The sequence below is a fragment of the Mauremys mutica genome, chromosome 3 (assembly GCF_020497125.1).
Source record: "Mauremys mutica isolate MM-2020 ecotype Southern chromosome 3, ASM2049712v1, whole genome shotgun sequence".
NCBI classification, from domain to species: Eukaryota; Metazoa; Chordata; order Testudines; family Geoemydidae; genus Mauremys; species Mauremys mutica.
Window position 1 is genome coordinate 5,331,943 of NC_059074.1, and position 16,115 is coordinate 5,348,057.

Genomic DNA, 16,115 nt, shown 5'->3' on the forward strand with positions numbered 1-16,115 from the left:
TCTAGTTCTCTTTTGAACCCTGTTAGAGTCTTGGCCTTCACAACATCCTCTGGCAAGGAGTTCCACGGGTTGACCGTGTGTTGTGTGAAAAAATACTTCCTTTCGTTTGTTTAAAACCTGCTGCCTATTCATTTCATTGGGTGACCTCTAGTTCTTGTGTTTATGGGAAGGAGTAAATAATAATAATAATTAATAATAATTCATTAATGGGTTGGGGTATAGGGGTGTGAGTGCTCCGGCTGGGGTGGTGGGGCCAGGGATGAGGGGCTCAGGGCTGGGGCAGAGTGTTGTGTTATCAGATTTGCCTGTTACTTTGGGGTGTGCTCCTTTATTAGGGTTACTCTGCTGGGTGTGTGTGTGTGTGCTGTAATTCTATCAATGTGCTGCTTGTGTCGCTTGTGTTCTCATACGGAGCTCTACTTCTCCCTTCTGCAAGTCCCTTCCCAGTGGAGCGATCCTGCAGGACCTGGGGTCCCCAGGGATGGGTTCCTCCAGCCCCAGAATCAGACAAACACACGCATTAACAGAGCACATCTGAGAGGACCAGGTTAATCGGCATCCCAAGCTGACCTCTCATATGTCCCTGGACTCAGCAGGCTGGGTCAAGCACTTCCAAGCTGCCACCCCAGGTTCAGCACATCCTTAGCTCCGCTTTCATGTTACAGTTGTTCTGGTAGTAACCCACCTGATGAGCAAACCCCACCAGATGTTTGGGCGCTGCAGGGATCTTTGCTTAGGTACGAGGAGTGTTGCTGCAGAGCGAATGAGGAAGCCAAAAAACACCCATGCGGGGGGTGGGGGGGGCACGGCAGCAGGGAGGGAGAGAGAGAAGCAACCAGCTTAACTGTGACAGTTATTTATTGCCAGGTAATAACCAGACCAGGGGAGCCAAACAAACAATATTAAATGTAACTTAAATTTGATTATAAAAGTCAGGTTTAGAAACCTATAACTGATCCCACAGGTCAGGGCCAGAAGGCTACACGCTGGGTTCTCACCGCTCCGTGAAGCTTGAACCGGTCAGTCTTCCCAAACGCTGGTGGTAGCTGAGGGTCCAGAGTGCTGGCGACGGGCAGAGCCCCCAGCACCATCGGTCAGGAGAAGATGAAGTCCCAGTGGCACTGATGCAGATTTTGGATCCAGGCATCAGAGCACTTACTTGAGCATGGGTAGGGGTTTTTGTAGGGAAAGAGCGATGGTTCAAGGGAGAACACTAGATCTGTTCGTGGATAAACTGATGGCTCAGGGGAGGATTCCACAGTTGTTTTGTGCAGGCTAGACAATAGGAACTGATCATTCCTGGCTATGCTCAGTGTTCCTCCCAGGGAGCTCGCAGTGCAATTAGGCAGCTTCAGTATTTTGGATACCAGTCAAGGATTTATTACTAGAATTGGTCTGATAACTGCTGAGCTGGGTGTGTGCAGGCCTGGGCTCGTTAACAGCTGGAGCAGAGATCTCCATCATGCACTGCTTCCCTGCTTTTCTGGTCCCAGAGTTCAGTGCGGTTCTTGCCTTGGAATCTCTGTTCTCCATTCTGTAGCTAATGGAGATGCCTCCTTATCGCATCTCCGATGCAAATGAGGGTAGGGGAGTTTCCTTAATCCTGTCACCCTTATCCCAGGGGTTTAGGTGCGTCTCCCACTGCTTTCTCATTGCTTTTTGTAAGACTTTCTTCTGATTGGCTTTGGTTCAAGCAGGGAGCGGGGGAGGCTGGATACTGCACCCTGGTTCCCCAAGAACACAGAGCTGATAGGTAACAGTTGGTTGCAGGAGATGAGGGCTCTGGCTGGGGCAGGGGATGCAGGGCTCAAGTGTGGGGCAGAGGGTTGGGTGCAGGGGTGTGAGGACTCAGGGGTGGGATTGAGGATGAGGTGTTTGGGGTGCAGGAAGGTGCTCTGAGGCTCAGGTGGGGAGAGAGGACTCCCCTCCCCCACCTCCCCAGTTCTCTCTCTCCCCACAGCAGCACCTGGGCTATGTGGGAGAGGTGCTTCTCCCTGCTGGGGAGCTCTGGGGCTGCAGGATAGGTCCCCCTTCCCCAGCCCCAGCCAGTCCAGGCTGTGGGAGGGCTGCCCCAGCCATGCCTGGGGCTGGGCCACGCCGCCCTGATTGTGGCTAGGGCCAGGTCACTCCAGGGTCAGGCCAGGCTGCGCTGCCCCAGCTGTGTCTGGGTCGAGGCTGCTCCGGGGTCAGACTGTGCCATGCCGCCCTATCCACGTCTGGGTCCGGGCTACTCCGGGGTCGGGCTGCACCACGTCGCCCTGTCCACAGCAGGTCCCTGGGCAGGTTCCCTGAGTGCATGCACGGCACTAACTAGGCTGCTGCGCAGCCACACAGCTTATAGGGAACTTAAGGAATATGATATTTTCTCTCTTATTATCTATTATCTGTATACCCTTTCTTAATGATTCCCAACGTTCTGTTTGCTTTTTTGCCTGCCGCTGCACATTGAGTGGGTGTTTTCGGAGAACTATCCACAGTGACTCCAAGATCTTTCCCGAGTGATAACAGCTAATTTGGACCCATCATTTTCTATGTCTAGTTGGGATTGTTTTCCAATGTGCATCACTTTGCATTTATCAACATTGAACTTCATCTGCCATTTTCTTGCCCAGGCACCCAGTTTCGAGAGATCTTTTTGTAGCTCTTTGCAGTCTGCTTGGGATTTAGCTATCTTGAGTAGTTTTGTATCATCTGCAAATTTTGCCACCTCGTTGTTTACCCCTTTTTCCAGATCACTGTTGAATAGGACTGGTCCCAGAACAGACCCCTGGGGGACACCACTATTTACCTCTCTCCATTCTGAAATCTGACCATTTATTCCTAACTTTTGTTTCTTATCTTTTAACCAGTTACCAACCCATGAGAGGACCTTCCCTCTTATCCCCTGACAGCTTACTTTTCTTAAGAACCTTTGTGAAAGGCTTTCTGGAAATCTAAGTGCACCATATCCACTGGATCCCCCTTGTCCACATGCTTGTTGGCCCCTTCAAAGAATTCTAGTAGATTGGTGAGGCATGATTTTCCGTTTACAAAAACCATGTTGATTCTTCCCCAACAAATCATGTTCATGTGTGTGTCTGATAATTCTGTTCTTTACTGTAGTTTGAACCAATCTACCCGGTACTGAAGTGTACTGGTACTGTCATCCATGAGTTTGCAAATATTACTGCCAGTGGCTTCAAGATTTCTTCAGCTAATTCCTTCAGCACCTTGGGGTGGATAACTTCAGGCCCTGCTGACTTGATTTCTTTCAGATTAGTCAGAAGAAATCTCTGACGTCATCTTTATTTATTCTGATCTGCATCCCTTCCTTTTTATTGTCTATGCCGCTAGTCGTCTGGTCCCATGTTATTTTTCACATTATATTCATGGGGTTATTTTGCAAAGGTGTCTCTAGGGGCTGGAGAGGTTGATGTTTTAAATATAAATTCAGTGGTCAGACTTTTCCTGAAATATGACAACTTCTGGGCAGGAGTTCCATGAGCGTGGAGATTGCAGTATTTCCAGCAAAGGTGCCAGAGTGCGCGTCAGATTTTCCCATTATCTTTAAAATGTTAATGTTTCCCTGCTCTATAGGCAAGTATGACATCTTTCTCGTGTATGACATACTGTGACTTATCTGACACGCAGCACTTTGAGAACCCCAGAACCAGGGGATACTTGAGCCCTTTGAGATAATTTGATATTGTGTCTAGTCAGTATGTTTGGCTTTCTGGGAGACCTGCTGGAGCATTCATTTAACCATATTTCTCTTCCTCTCCTTCACAGTACAGTGCGGTGGACAGCAATCCTCTCTCTCTCTACGTTATGCACCCATTCTGGAATACTATCGTGAAGGTGAGAATTCCTGTTGGTCATGTGGTTCTGTGCTGGAAGTGGAAGTGCCAATTTTCGGTCATGGCATAATCTCTTAGACAGGACTGCCTTTTGGTTAAAACACTGCTTTGTTAATTCCCATGACAAATGCCAAACTTCGTCCTTCAAGAAGGACAATAACTGGGGGTGCGATCGCATAACCAACTTAAAATTTTATGCTGCAGAATCATAAATGTCAAAAGCCTCTATCACTATCTAACACCAATAAGTCATAACCTCCTCTCTGATGTAGTTAAAAGCAATGTGTAGTGCCTATTGTGTGCGCTAATGTGATTCTTTGTGTGTATTTTTGTTGCTTTCCCATAGATTTTCCCTACCTGGTTGGCTCCAAATCTGATAACATTTTCTGGCTTCCTGTTGCTTGTCTTCAACTTCTTCCTCATGGCATACTTTGATCCTGATTTTTATGCTTCCGGTAAGACCGCTTTTTTTAGTGTACATTTTAGAGCATGTGAGTAATAAGATCTGATACTCATCTCTTCCTATACCATAGTTTTGCAATGTCATGTGCTGACTGATACGGCTTATCTACCGCTCTGGAGTGTTCTTTGGTTTTGAAATATCAATGTGGCAAGACGAGTCAAGGGCAGAAATCGCTGGGTGATACTGTACTAATGCAGCCAAAATGTGACTCATTCCTTCCAGTTGTTTTGTGAGGGGGAATAGCCAACGTTTAAAAAAACCCAAGCAAACAAAAAACCCCAAACCTCAAAATTTAAGAGTTCTTTGTACCTTTTAAAGCCAAGCTGACTTCGACACACACACGCTCAAAAAAAAAAATAAAACAACCCAAACAAACCCATTATGCTACTTATAGCCTTGAGGAAGAACAAATAATACATCTGGGTGCCAATAACAGATGATGTAACCTGTCTTGCTGATAAAATACCAATTTTAGGTTACTGCCCTGCTTGTCTTTGTCCAGTTCCTTTATTTTTACAGTGCTGTGTGTGAACCTGTGCTATATAACTAATCGTGTTCCGTAAAAAGGTAAAATTTGCAACTGGTACCTGTTTTTTGTTGGATTTCGAGTAATCTCAATTGGATTTAAATACACCCAAACACTACATGCTACATGTGTGTACCTTTATCTCCCTCTTCTGATGGATGACAGTTCAGTCTTTTCACAGTCTGTTAGTCCTCCTTGTCATCATGATAAAGGATGGGCAAGCAGCCTTTGTATCTGGGATAGCAAATTTATATGGCAGTCTTGCGAGGCTGTTTTGACATTAAGGGCTCATCTGCACTGAAAACTTACATCGCCATAGCTACATCTCTTGTGGCTGTGAAAAATCCACACCTCTGGAGAGGCAGAGCTATTCTGATTTAACCTCTAATGTAGAAGGGCCAGGCTGATGGAAGGAAGAATTCTTCCCTTGGCCTAGCTACCGCCTCTGCAGGAGGTGATTAACTACAGCGAGAGGAGAACACTCTCCCATTGTAGTATTGAGCATTTACACTGGAGTGCTGAGGTGGCACCGCTGCTGCGCTCTTATGTGTAGACATACCCGACGTTTCTTTTGTCGGCATTTGTTCGAGAGAATCTAAAATGATTTGCTTTCCAGAAGTCTTTGTAGTGTACTGCATAATCTCTACGGCGGGGCGTGCCTGCGTCTGTTCGGCATCCCATCTTGGAATGGCTCTTCCTAAACAGCCGACTAAATGTTTGATGGGACAGAAGGCGTAAGAAAGGAATAAGAAGGTCTTGTAAACAAAAAAGAGAGGAAGAAGTTTGGCCTTTTATTAGTTGCCCGAGCACCTTTGTCTTGTCATAGATCTGGGCGTTGGATCTAAAGCTGTGCAAATAACTAGGCTTAACAAATTGGGTTCTTCTGGGCACTTCTGTAACTTTAATAGTGTTGGAAGTCACAGATCTGAAGGCTGAGAATCTCCCCTTTGAAGGATGTGCAATCTCCCTTGAAGTGTTTGTCTTCCTATCCTCCAACTACCTCATTCTCCATTGCCCTGCACCTGGCTTAAAGTAAGTGTCAAATGCTACTATTTTGATTTGGTGGCAGTGTTTTGCATCCACATTGTACTAGTGTAAATGACTAGACATGTGCAGGGTAAGAGAATTGGACCCTGAATTAATACTGAACATTACTCTTCTGAGGTCTAATTTGTGTGCCCAGTTACATATAACCCCTTCTCATGGCTAATCTCTTGTAAAGAACAAAATGTGATGTCTCTTATTGATGACAGCAAATGTAATGTCTCTTCAGATTTTGTGTGTTACATGTCAGCTAGCTAGGATCTTGTTGAAAAAAAATAGCTGTAATGGGTCAATCATCAAAACCCAGCTGGAGATCTGAGAAGCGCAAGTGAAGCTGCAATTATTAGCAACTGAGGGAGTTCTGTGCACTTTGTTCCTTGGCAAATTGGCAAATTTCACTAGCAAGAATACTTCTCTGTGCTGTAGTAATCCTACACTGCATTAGGATGTAGCTATGAATTAAAAATGAATAACTTTAGCTGCAGGAGCAATTCCCTGTATCAACATTTGTCCAATTGCAGGTTCATGTTGGCTTCTTATGAGGGGAAGATACATTGTGGTGTCCTCCACCTAGGGGAGTTAGTTATATCAAGCTGCTGACAGCTCAAAAGGGCTTGGGGGACAAAGGGCTGAACTAGCCTTTCATCTTAAAGACGTGCAAATTTTGGTGTGGTTTGCAAGTGAAATGAGCTCAGGGATCTCATCCCACCCCACAGAATTCTATTAAAATTTATTATTCTGTCCCCAGTAGGGAGTCAGCTGAATTTCAGAAAGGTCTGGTACTTCTCTAACACTGGATTGCTAGGAGGAGGTGGTGCCACACCATGGTACCTTTGGCATGTTGTGCATCTTTCCTCTTCCCAATGGATAGTTGTGACCGTAGGGAATAGAAGGTCTGCTTCCTTCTGGTCCATTCTTCCAGCACTACCCTCGCTGCTCCCCTTTGTCTAATGGATTTTCGTACCAGACCTTCCTGCTTCTGTCATTGCAGTTCCTTTTCTCCCTCAGACACTGAAGTCGTGAAATGTGGCAGGCAGCAGGTTTGAGAGACTCCTTGTCTTGTTCCTCGGTCTTATGATCTGTTTTTCATAGTACCTGCGAGTCGTACAATCAGATGGAGAAGCCCCATCAGATCATCCAGTCCTTCTCCCTGCCAGAGCAGGCTTGTCCTCTGCAGGATGTTCTCAAAGTGTTCAGGCCTAAAGTTCCAAAGGATGGGGCTTGCATCATCTCACTTGAGAAACTAGTGTATTACCTGGGCGTGATTTTTATGACTGGTCTTGTGCCCTGTGCTGTGAGACAGGCAGAACACCCCACAATCCAACCCTCTGGTCTGTAAGAGCAGTAGAAGTAGGTCAGCATGCGAACCCACAAGGGGAAAGGTTTTTTGAGTTCCAAAGCTTCGGTCTCTGATATATTTTCAGGATTTCATCAACTGCCATGAACCCATGAGGGAGGGAAGACTGCTTTGAAGTTTCAAGCAATGTGCATATGGCAAGACATGGTCTATTGTAGACGATCAGATACACTGTCTCTTCTGCCTGGGCATCAGACCTGCTAATGCTCTCAGCATATGTCCTTCCTGAATGGATTGTTCTTTTAAATTACTCCAGGTTTGTCAGAGGCCAGATTGTAGGGAAGGGCTTGTAAGTCAACCCCTGGATCATGTTGTTGAACGTCTCTGAACAGCTTTTCACCTTTATGTCTGTTTGGTAAGGCAGAGCCTATAACTGATTTGCCACTGTCAACAAACTGTTTCTCTTAAAACAAACAAACAAACACGCTCAGCAAAAGAGCCGCCAGAATCAGGTCTCTAAGACCAGCGTGTATAAGTCCACCTCTAGTTTTTTAGAAACCAATTAGTCATTTTATTAAAGTCCATTCTTGACAGAATCGGTGTCATTTCCAAAATATCATTGGAGAAAAAATGGAAAGAACACTTATGACTAATGGCTTTGTATTGCAATTCCCATAAAACAGATATTTGATCTGCAGTGTTTTTTCTCATATGCAGTAATAGGATGTTTAAATTGGAGAAAAATATCATCTGTCAAGTTCGCTATCCACGTTAATATCCTGCTGAAATGAACGTTTAAATGTGGCACATTATAACTTATTCCTGTATCTAATATTTGGCTCCAGTCAAATGGTATTTCCAGGTGTTCGGCCAAATACTAATAATACTTGGTACTTATAGATTGCTTTACATATTCAGAATACTTCTTGGATATTAATCACCAGATTACAGGGACAATGAGAGACAGTGGTTAGTGCACAGATGGTATCTGAGACTACCACAATTCTCCTACCACAATTCTCCTCCTCCCGTGTAATGGGAGTGAGATGTGAGAACAGTTAATGCATGTTATCCTTTTAATGGCTTCAGCTATAGGTAAGTATCCTACCCATGTTACAGATGGGAAAACCGAGGCTCAGACTAAGTGACTTGCCCAAGGTAACACAATGAGTAAATGATCAAGCAGAGATTAGGACTCTCTGGAGTGTCTGGCGCCCAGTACCACGATCAGTTCCTTGGCCCACACTACCCCCTGACATTACAATTAGTTGCTGCTTACACCAAAATAAAATGCTACATGCTGTAGTTTGAAGGTTGCTTAAGGACAAAGTAGCCGTGTGGGGTCTGTGGCCTAGAAAAGCAGATGCTGTGGGTCAGGATTGAGATGCATTAGCTGAGTTAGAACCTTTTCTGACCTGAATGGTAAATTCAGAGCTGTTCTATCTGTTCTGGATCCAGTGTGCTGTTACCATCTCACGATAAAGTTGTGTTGCTTAAGAATTCTGGGGGCCACTTCACATTACCTTGTGTTGCTCTGGGATTTTGAAGGGTCCCAGAATCCATATCTAGCCGCACTATTGAATCACAGAGGTAGCAGGGCCGTAGCTTATTATTCAGGAAGTGGTACATTGCTGCAGACAGAAGAATCAAGTCGCTGGGGAAGGTGGTGTGGGTACCCCTACAACCTTATCTCAGATTTCATCTCTCCTGTCCTTGGCCAGAAACCATGCCCTGCAGGTAGAAGGCTGGTTGCCCCATCAGCTGTCTGCCTAGCACACGTATAAAGCTAATACCAGCCTGAGTTGGTGGTGTTGGTCAGGATTTAGGTGCACTGGCAGAATGTGCTGTATATGAGAAACTTACACTGAGCTTGCTTCTAACTCTGGGTTTTCATCAGTGGCCCGGTGGAGGTTGGGAATCCCTTGAGGTCTAAATCACCAAAGGGTAAAATTCTGGCCCTATTGAAAGCAATGGCAAAACTTCCATTGACTTTTTCTTACCAAGAATGTTTAGGGGAAATGGGCACATCCTAGCTGGGCACGGTGTGGAAGAATGTTGTCCCTGCTCTAGCTGCGGACTCTGGAGAGCATTGTGCTCCCTGTGGAGTAAGGTTCCATGTTGCAGGCTTGACTAACTGCTTAACAAGTTCTTGGAGATGAATGACCATAACTGCAACTGCTGGATTGTCTTACTGCCTAGAAAGTATGTCTGTCTGGTGTCCCCGGTTTGGGGTGGGGAGACAGGATATACTTCAAGTGTAATCTCTGTTCATCCAGCAGTTAAACTGTTTACAGGAAGCAGACTTTAAAATGCTCTGCTATGGTACCCCTAGAAAAAGTGTCAGGCATGTTTGGGCTGTGACTCATGGGGTAAGGTTAAGGTTTTGTAATGGGTATTTTTAGTAAAAGTCATGGACAGGTTGCAGGCAGTAAACAAAAATTCATGGAAGTCCGTGACCTGTCCCCGGCTTTCACTAAATACCGGGAAAGGGGGTTCTATCGGGAACGCCAGCTGCTGCTCCAGCCCTGCTACTGCTCCTGCAGAAAGGACTGACTGCTGCTGCTCCAGCCCGGCACCCGGGGGGCTGCTCTGGTGGGGGCTGAAGCCAAAGAAGTCATGGAGTTCCATTAAAGTCACAGAATCGGACAAAATCCTATCCTTACTCAAGGGGCTTTGAAAAGTCCTTACTGGTCCTCCGCCATCATTTTGGCTGGGGAAAAGATAAAGTGAAAGTAAGGAAAAGTGTGCCTTGGTGTGGAGGATATGGAGTCATTGACAGACAATATATATATGTAAGAACGGCCTACCTTCTTTAGTTCCTAGATGTATACGTTTATACTTAACCGTATTGTAAATGTATACATCTAGGAGCAAGGAGTGCAGGCCATACTTACAGGATGGGAGACTCCATCCTGGGAAGCAGTGATTCTGAACAAATATTGGGGGGGGGTGGATAATCAACTGAACATGAGCTCCCAGTGTGACACTGTGGCCAAAAGACCCTGGGATGCAGAAACAGGAATCTTGAGTTACAGCAGAGAGGTTGTTTTAGCTCTGTATTTGGCACTGGTGTGACTGCTACTGGAATCCTGTGTGCAGCTCTGGTATCCACAGTTCAAGAAGGATGTTGATTGATTAAAGAGAGTTCAGAGAAGAGCCATGAGAATGATTAAAGGACTGGAAAAGCTGCCTTGTAATGATAAACGCAAGGAGTTCAATCTATTTGACAAAGAGAAAGTTAAGGGGCAACTTGATTACAGTCTATATGAGTATCTACATGGGGAACAAATATTTTAATAATCGGCTCCTCAGTCTAGCAGAGAAACATCTAACATGATCCAGTGACTGGAAGTTGAAGCTCAGTAAATTCAGACTGGAAATAAGGCCTAAATTCTTAACAGTGAGAGTAATTAACCATTAGAACAGTTTACCAAGAGCTGTGGTGAATTCTCACTGGCAATTTTTAAGTCAAGATTGGATCTTTTTCTAAAAGCTCTGCTCTAGGAATTATCTTGGGGCAGGTCTCTGGCCTGTGTTATGCAGGGAGGTCAGACTAGATGACCACAATGCTCCCTTCTGACCTTGGAATCTATGGATCTGTGCGTCCCCACTGCTTTCACACAGTCCCTTCTCAGAATAGACTCACGCTTTGCAGATGTTTGATACTCAATTTTGGCATCAGTGAGTAAGCAGCTGGGAACTTCTATCTTTGCCCACCTCTGTTTCCATGACAGCAAAGCATCCTCGCTTTCAGTGACAGGATCGTGATTACATGGCACGCGGCTCATGGACTCACCCTCTCCTGGCATCGTTCTCTTAACTCCTGTGACTGCAGCCTGCCACAAAATAAATACATTAAAAGCTAAAGCTCCCCCATGTGGAGACAGAATTTCATCTTGCCCACAGCACAAAGATCTGGAACTCTTGCTCTCTGTCCTCCAGAAGGGCAAATGTGGTGGGGTGCAGAGGGCAACAAAGCCATCCTAGCAGTGAAATCCAGGATCGTGGTTGTACCGTAACTAGGTACTTCAACTTTCATCCCAGGAAATGCAGATTCATCTAATTACAGTCTAGAATTTATCCTGTGCTCTAAACTCTTAAAATAGCTCATGAGTAAAAATTTCAAAAGTGCCTAAGTTCCATTGAAAATGTTATTGCATGTTTTAGGGTATGGGGAAAGGAGGCAGATGCACTATCTGAGTGTGTGAAACTTGAGTGTGTGCCCAGATCTTTGACAAGTTCAGCAAAAAGTGTGATCTTCAGGATCTACTGGATGCCTTGCAGAAAAGCGTAAGCTAATGCTGGTAGGAACTGAGCAAGTGAAGGCTGATTTGATGCATCTCCTTTCGGTGGTACAAGCACACTGAGAGACTTTAAAGGAGTGAGATGACCCACAGATTTGGACAGAACCTTGTTCCAATTAATTGCTAAAACAATTCTTGTTGAAAGCATCTCTTGTATCAAAGCATAACCTGCTGATGTGTGTGTACTCAACTCTCCAATCTTCTTTGCAATCTCGACAGCACCTGATCATGAGCATGTTCCAAATCGAGTGTGGGTTATGGTGGGTCTCCTCAACTTCGTGGCATATACACTTGGTAAGACTTAAGATTCTCATGATGTGTTATAGATTTCTAAAGTCATTATGATGATAGGCACATTAATTAGTCAAGTGAACTGTTGTCATAGTTCCGTGTTTCCCAACCCTTCCCCTCAGCCCCTGGTCCAAGAAACAAAACTCTGATTCTGGTTAATTCTTCGGTTCCCTGCCACCCCTTGCTCTGGGGTGTTGACTGACATATCACTGGCTGAGATGCCTCTGGAAACTGCCACTTTGTTTTGTTTTACCTACTAGTTCCAGGAAGGAACATAAAAGTAGATGTCTCTTCCTATCAGAACTGACTTTATGGGGTTACTGGTGAAATATTGAAAGAAGATTTTTGTTAAATATTTAACATAGACTCTTCCTAAGTGTGTGGTTTTTTTTTTGTGGTGGTTGTTTTTATTCTTATTTTTTTACTTTTTTCAATCTCCGCACCCCCACGGACAGTGCTGGATACTGAAGCTGATTGCTGACTTCTCAGCAGTGCATACATTATCTGGCAGCTGCAGAGGAGTCCCTTGCTTTGCCTGGAGATGTTTAACTTTGCCTCTCTGTGCGCTTCCCTTCCAGATGGTGTTGATGGGAAGCAAGCGCGCCGAACAAACTCCAGCACTCCCTTGGGGGAGCTCTTTGACCACGGCCTGGACAGCTGGGCCTGCATGTTCTTCGTAGTGACTGTTTACTCCACCTTTGGACGGGGATCCAATGGTGTCAGCGTCTTCGTTCTCTATCTGCTCTTGTGGGTGGTTTTGTTTTCCTTCATCCTCTCCCATTGGGAGAAATATAACACAGGGATTCTCTTCCTGCCCTGGGGATATGACATCAGCCAGGTGGTAAGTAGCCCTTCTGCCTCTTGATTTCAAAATACTGATTTAGAAAACAGTGGGCAAGCTTTGGCGAATTGCCAGAACTATTTGTGTAGCGCGTGTAGGGGCGTGTGCTGCCCTGGCATCTTTCCCTTGGTGACATCTGTCCAGTAGTCATGGAGTGCCCATCATCACCACACCTAAAGCTAACGATATCCTGAGTTCGTCAGGAAGGAGAGCTTTCTGGCAGAGGGCAGAAAGCTTGGTTGCTTGGTGGCAGGGTGCAATAGCTGGAACTGTATCATCAGTGCTACTTTATGAAGCTCTGATTCAGCAAAGCAGACTGCTCCCATGAGTAAAGTCAAGTTTAATGAATCAAGGAACAAGGGAGGAAGTTATCATGAAGCTTTCATTGCATAGTTAGATTGGGACAGATTTGATTTCTCTTCAGCAGAGAAGTGATGTGTGTTGCAAGTTTCTTTTTGTTGACATAGATTTTTGCATTAGCAGGGAAATGAAATGTCTTTAAAAATTGGATACTAATAATTGTTGGTTGTCCAAAACTGACTGGGCCTGATTCTGTTGTGGCACCCGTGTAACAGAACGACTTAGCAGTTTATACTTGTGTGTGATTGAATCGGGTCCAGTGGTTGTAGAAGCACCGATTGCCACGAGTTCAGGTATCTCTACTGAATCGTTGGACAACACTAGAAATTCCCTTGAAAGCTGCCCCTTCCATCAGTAAAATCGTGGTTTCTCTAGTCCTTTGCAATCAGTCATCCTCTGGCCCGCGTCTTCAGTTTCTCCTAACCTGGCACTAATCCAAGGTGCATTTTCCTGATCATGCATCAAACAATCCGAAGATACCATTGTTTGGGTTGCTACAGGAGGCAGTTAGACGTGGCTCTGGCGGTGGGTGCTGGGGGGCTGTTGAAGTACAACTATCCTCTGTGTTTGTGCTGGTCAATCCAGCAGTGAGGTGGGATTATACCCAGGTGCATGTGCAAACCGATAACTCCCAGGGGGTGGGAGGCTGGGCAGGGCAGAGCATCACAGGCCCCTCTCCTTGCTATCCACTTTCTGGACTGGCCTTAAAACTCACGGTGACCAAGCAACCTTTGCCTCACCCCGTCCCTTTCCAGACTAGCGGTGAGGCTTCCTTGGTCATGGTGCCGGAAGCAGAGGTTGGGCTGGTTCCTGACATGCAGTCAGCGTAGGAACCTGGGAATGGGGCATACGTTCGGGGCCCCATGTAGTTCTAAAAGCTGCCCTGGGGTGCTGTGGTGGCATCTGACCTGGAGATAAGGCTTCCTCTTGTTTTAAAGCTAAAGCTGGGTAGTGAAAATCTGATTGGAAAGCAGCGCTCGCGGCTCCCAGAGCCTCCTGGTGAGGAATGGTCACCCCCCCAAAAGCACATTTGGTCCGACCCGTCTTTCCAGCTGCTAATGCTTGTCTGCGCTCTCTCTGCATTTCCTTTTCAGACCATTTCAGTTGTCTACATAGTGACAGCGATTGTGGGAGTTGAGGCCTGGTATGCACCTTTCCTGTTTAATTTCTTATATAGAGACCTATTCACTGCAATGATTATTGGTAAGAAGCTCCATGTTGAAGCCTATTTTTAACCACCACCGCTTTACCAATAGCCAGTGTTTCACTTGAAAAAAGTCAGCATTTGTTTATATTTTTAGCAAAGAGAAACTTAATAAAATATCTCTGTAGAAAACTTGCCTGAACGAGTCTTGGTCTAGACTGAAAGCAACAAAATGCATAGGGTCTGATACTAGTCCCATGGAGGTTTTGGTGAGAACCGTCTAAGTCGCCATGAGCTGCATCTAATTTGTAAAGAATGGAGAAGATTGCAGCCAACTTCCTCCTTTAATACAAACAAAGCTGCAGGAGGGAGGTGGTCCCAGCATGCAATGCTCCATACTAAGCTAAGCAGCATGGAAGTAATACATGCCAGCACTTGTTTCCATAGTCTGCACCTTCATACTAAACGTCAAGGGTGGCTGGGAACTGCTCTGCGGCTGCAGTCTGTCCACCCCTGAGCTAGATAATAGGTCTGTATTTAGATGCCTCAGCCTGCGTGGTCTGAGACACTCTCCTTTGGAATCTAGCTGTTGCAGCAGATTGGTCTGTAGTTCCCAACAGCAAGAATGAGTTGAGCCTTGAGTGTGAGAAGATGTAAATCTACATCATCACACATTACTCTGTGGAGAAGAATCAGAACTGCCTCTTCACATCAGCCTGGGAGCTGAAGTGTGTTCAGGTTGGCTGGCCAGGAAGAATTGGGTAGCTTTCCTGCTGTCTGGTTTTGAATGTATCTGTGGCTCACCCTTTGGGCAGAGAAGTAATTTGGTACCACTAGCCTTCAAAAGATGCCTTCTGAGGCAGCTTTCCTGCTGGGAGGTCATGGTCAAACTTCAGCTTTAGCCCATTTAATCTCTTAGCTGCTGGCCACCCTGGCAGCTTTCAAAGTGTGTTGGGGTTTCATGGAACTTTGGCCCTTCAGGGAGGTCCATGAAACTTAGTCAAATGACTAAAGCTTTTGTTAATGGCAGTTCTCATGTCCTAAATGGTGCACATTAAATCTAGGTACTTTTGTTTGCTTCTGTCCTTATAATAACCTGACTGTGTCCGAAATACGCCCTCCTTGCATGAAAAAGTGACACCATTGATGATGCTTTCTCTGCTGTCCACTAGGTGTCTTCTTGGGAATTATGGTCAAAATGCAGATAAATACATGTTTTCACAAAAAGAAAGTTATTTCCATAAATGCATTTATTGGCACTTCACTAACCAAGGCGGGGCTTTTTTATTTTTTTTTTTTGAAGCGCTGAGTCAAATATACAAATCATGTTAATGGACATTAAAAAAATCTGAGCAGCAGTGGGGTGACTGGGTTTAAGTAAGCTTTTAGCTACTGTAATGTTGCAAATGACTGTTTTTAAAAAAAACAACAGAAAAAGATGCATGATGGTTAGCAGACTGTCACCGCCAATGCTCATAAAGGAGTTCAGGGGTTACGATGGACTCTGAATTACTACGCTGCCTTAACTTCGATCTTTCTCTTTCAGGGTGTGCACTCACAGTGACTGTGCCCATGAGTTTGATTAACTTTTACAAGTAAGTTTTCCAAAAGTCATGTGAACTAACTAATTCTGCAGGGTTGAGGCACTGCATGTGGTGCTCCTGTTGTACTAGGAGTTAGCCAGGCAGAAGTAAGTGGAGAGCACGGTGCATTGATGGCCCAGCACTGCCAGGCTGTAATAGAAGGAGAGCCATGACTTGGCATAGCTTTTTGTAAATTAGACTCCTTATAAACCTTCCTTGCCTTCACTGGCAGCTTCCCTGGAGCCCAAAAGGCAACTCCTGCTTGAGATGGAGACGGGTTTGAGATGCCGCCCTTGTTAATACAGTAATGTGACTTGCTGTGAGCACAGGTCCCTGCTAGGGTGACCAGATAGTACGTGTGAAAAATCGGGATGGGGTGGGGGGTAATAGGAGCCCATATAAGAAAAAGTCCCAAATATCAGGAAT

The 16,115-nt window shown here is 45.4% G+C and overlaps 1 protein-coding gene across 1 annotated transcript in view; it reads left to right on the forward strand.

Annotated features, from left to right (window-relative positions):
- The window catches only part of SELENOI (selenoprotein I), a 55,617-nt gene that overhangs the window by 32,662 nt on the left and 6,840 nt on the right, over positions 1-16,115 (forward strand). The window contains exons 2-7 of the mRNA XM_045010209.1: positions 3,769-3,837; positions 4,183-4,291; positions 11,690-11,764; positions 12,340-12,602; positions 14,057-14,165; positions 15,653-15,701. Coding sequence (XP_044866144.1) covers positions 3,769-3,837; positions 4,183-4,291; positions 11,690-11,764; positions 12,340-12,602; positions 14,057-14,165; positions 15,653-15,701 — 674 coding nt within the window. The remainder of the gene's footprint in view (positions 1-3,768; positions 3,838-4,182; positions 4,292-11,689; positions 11,765-12,339; positions 12,603-14,056; positions 14,166-15,652; positions 15,702-16,115) is intronic.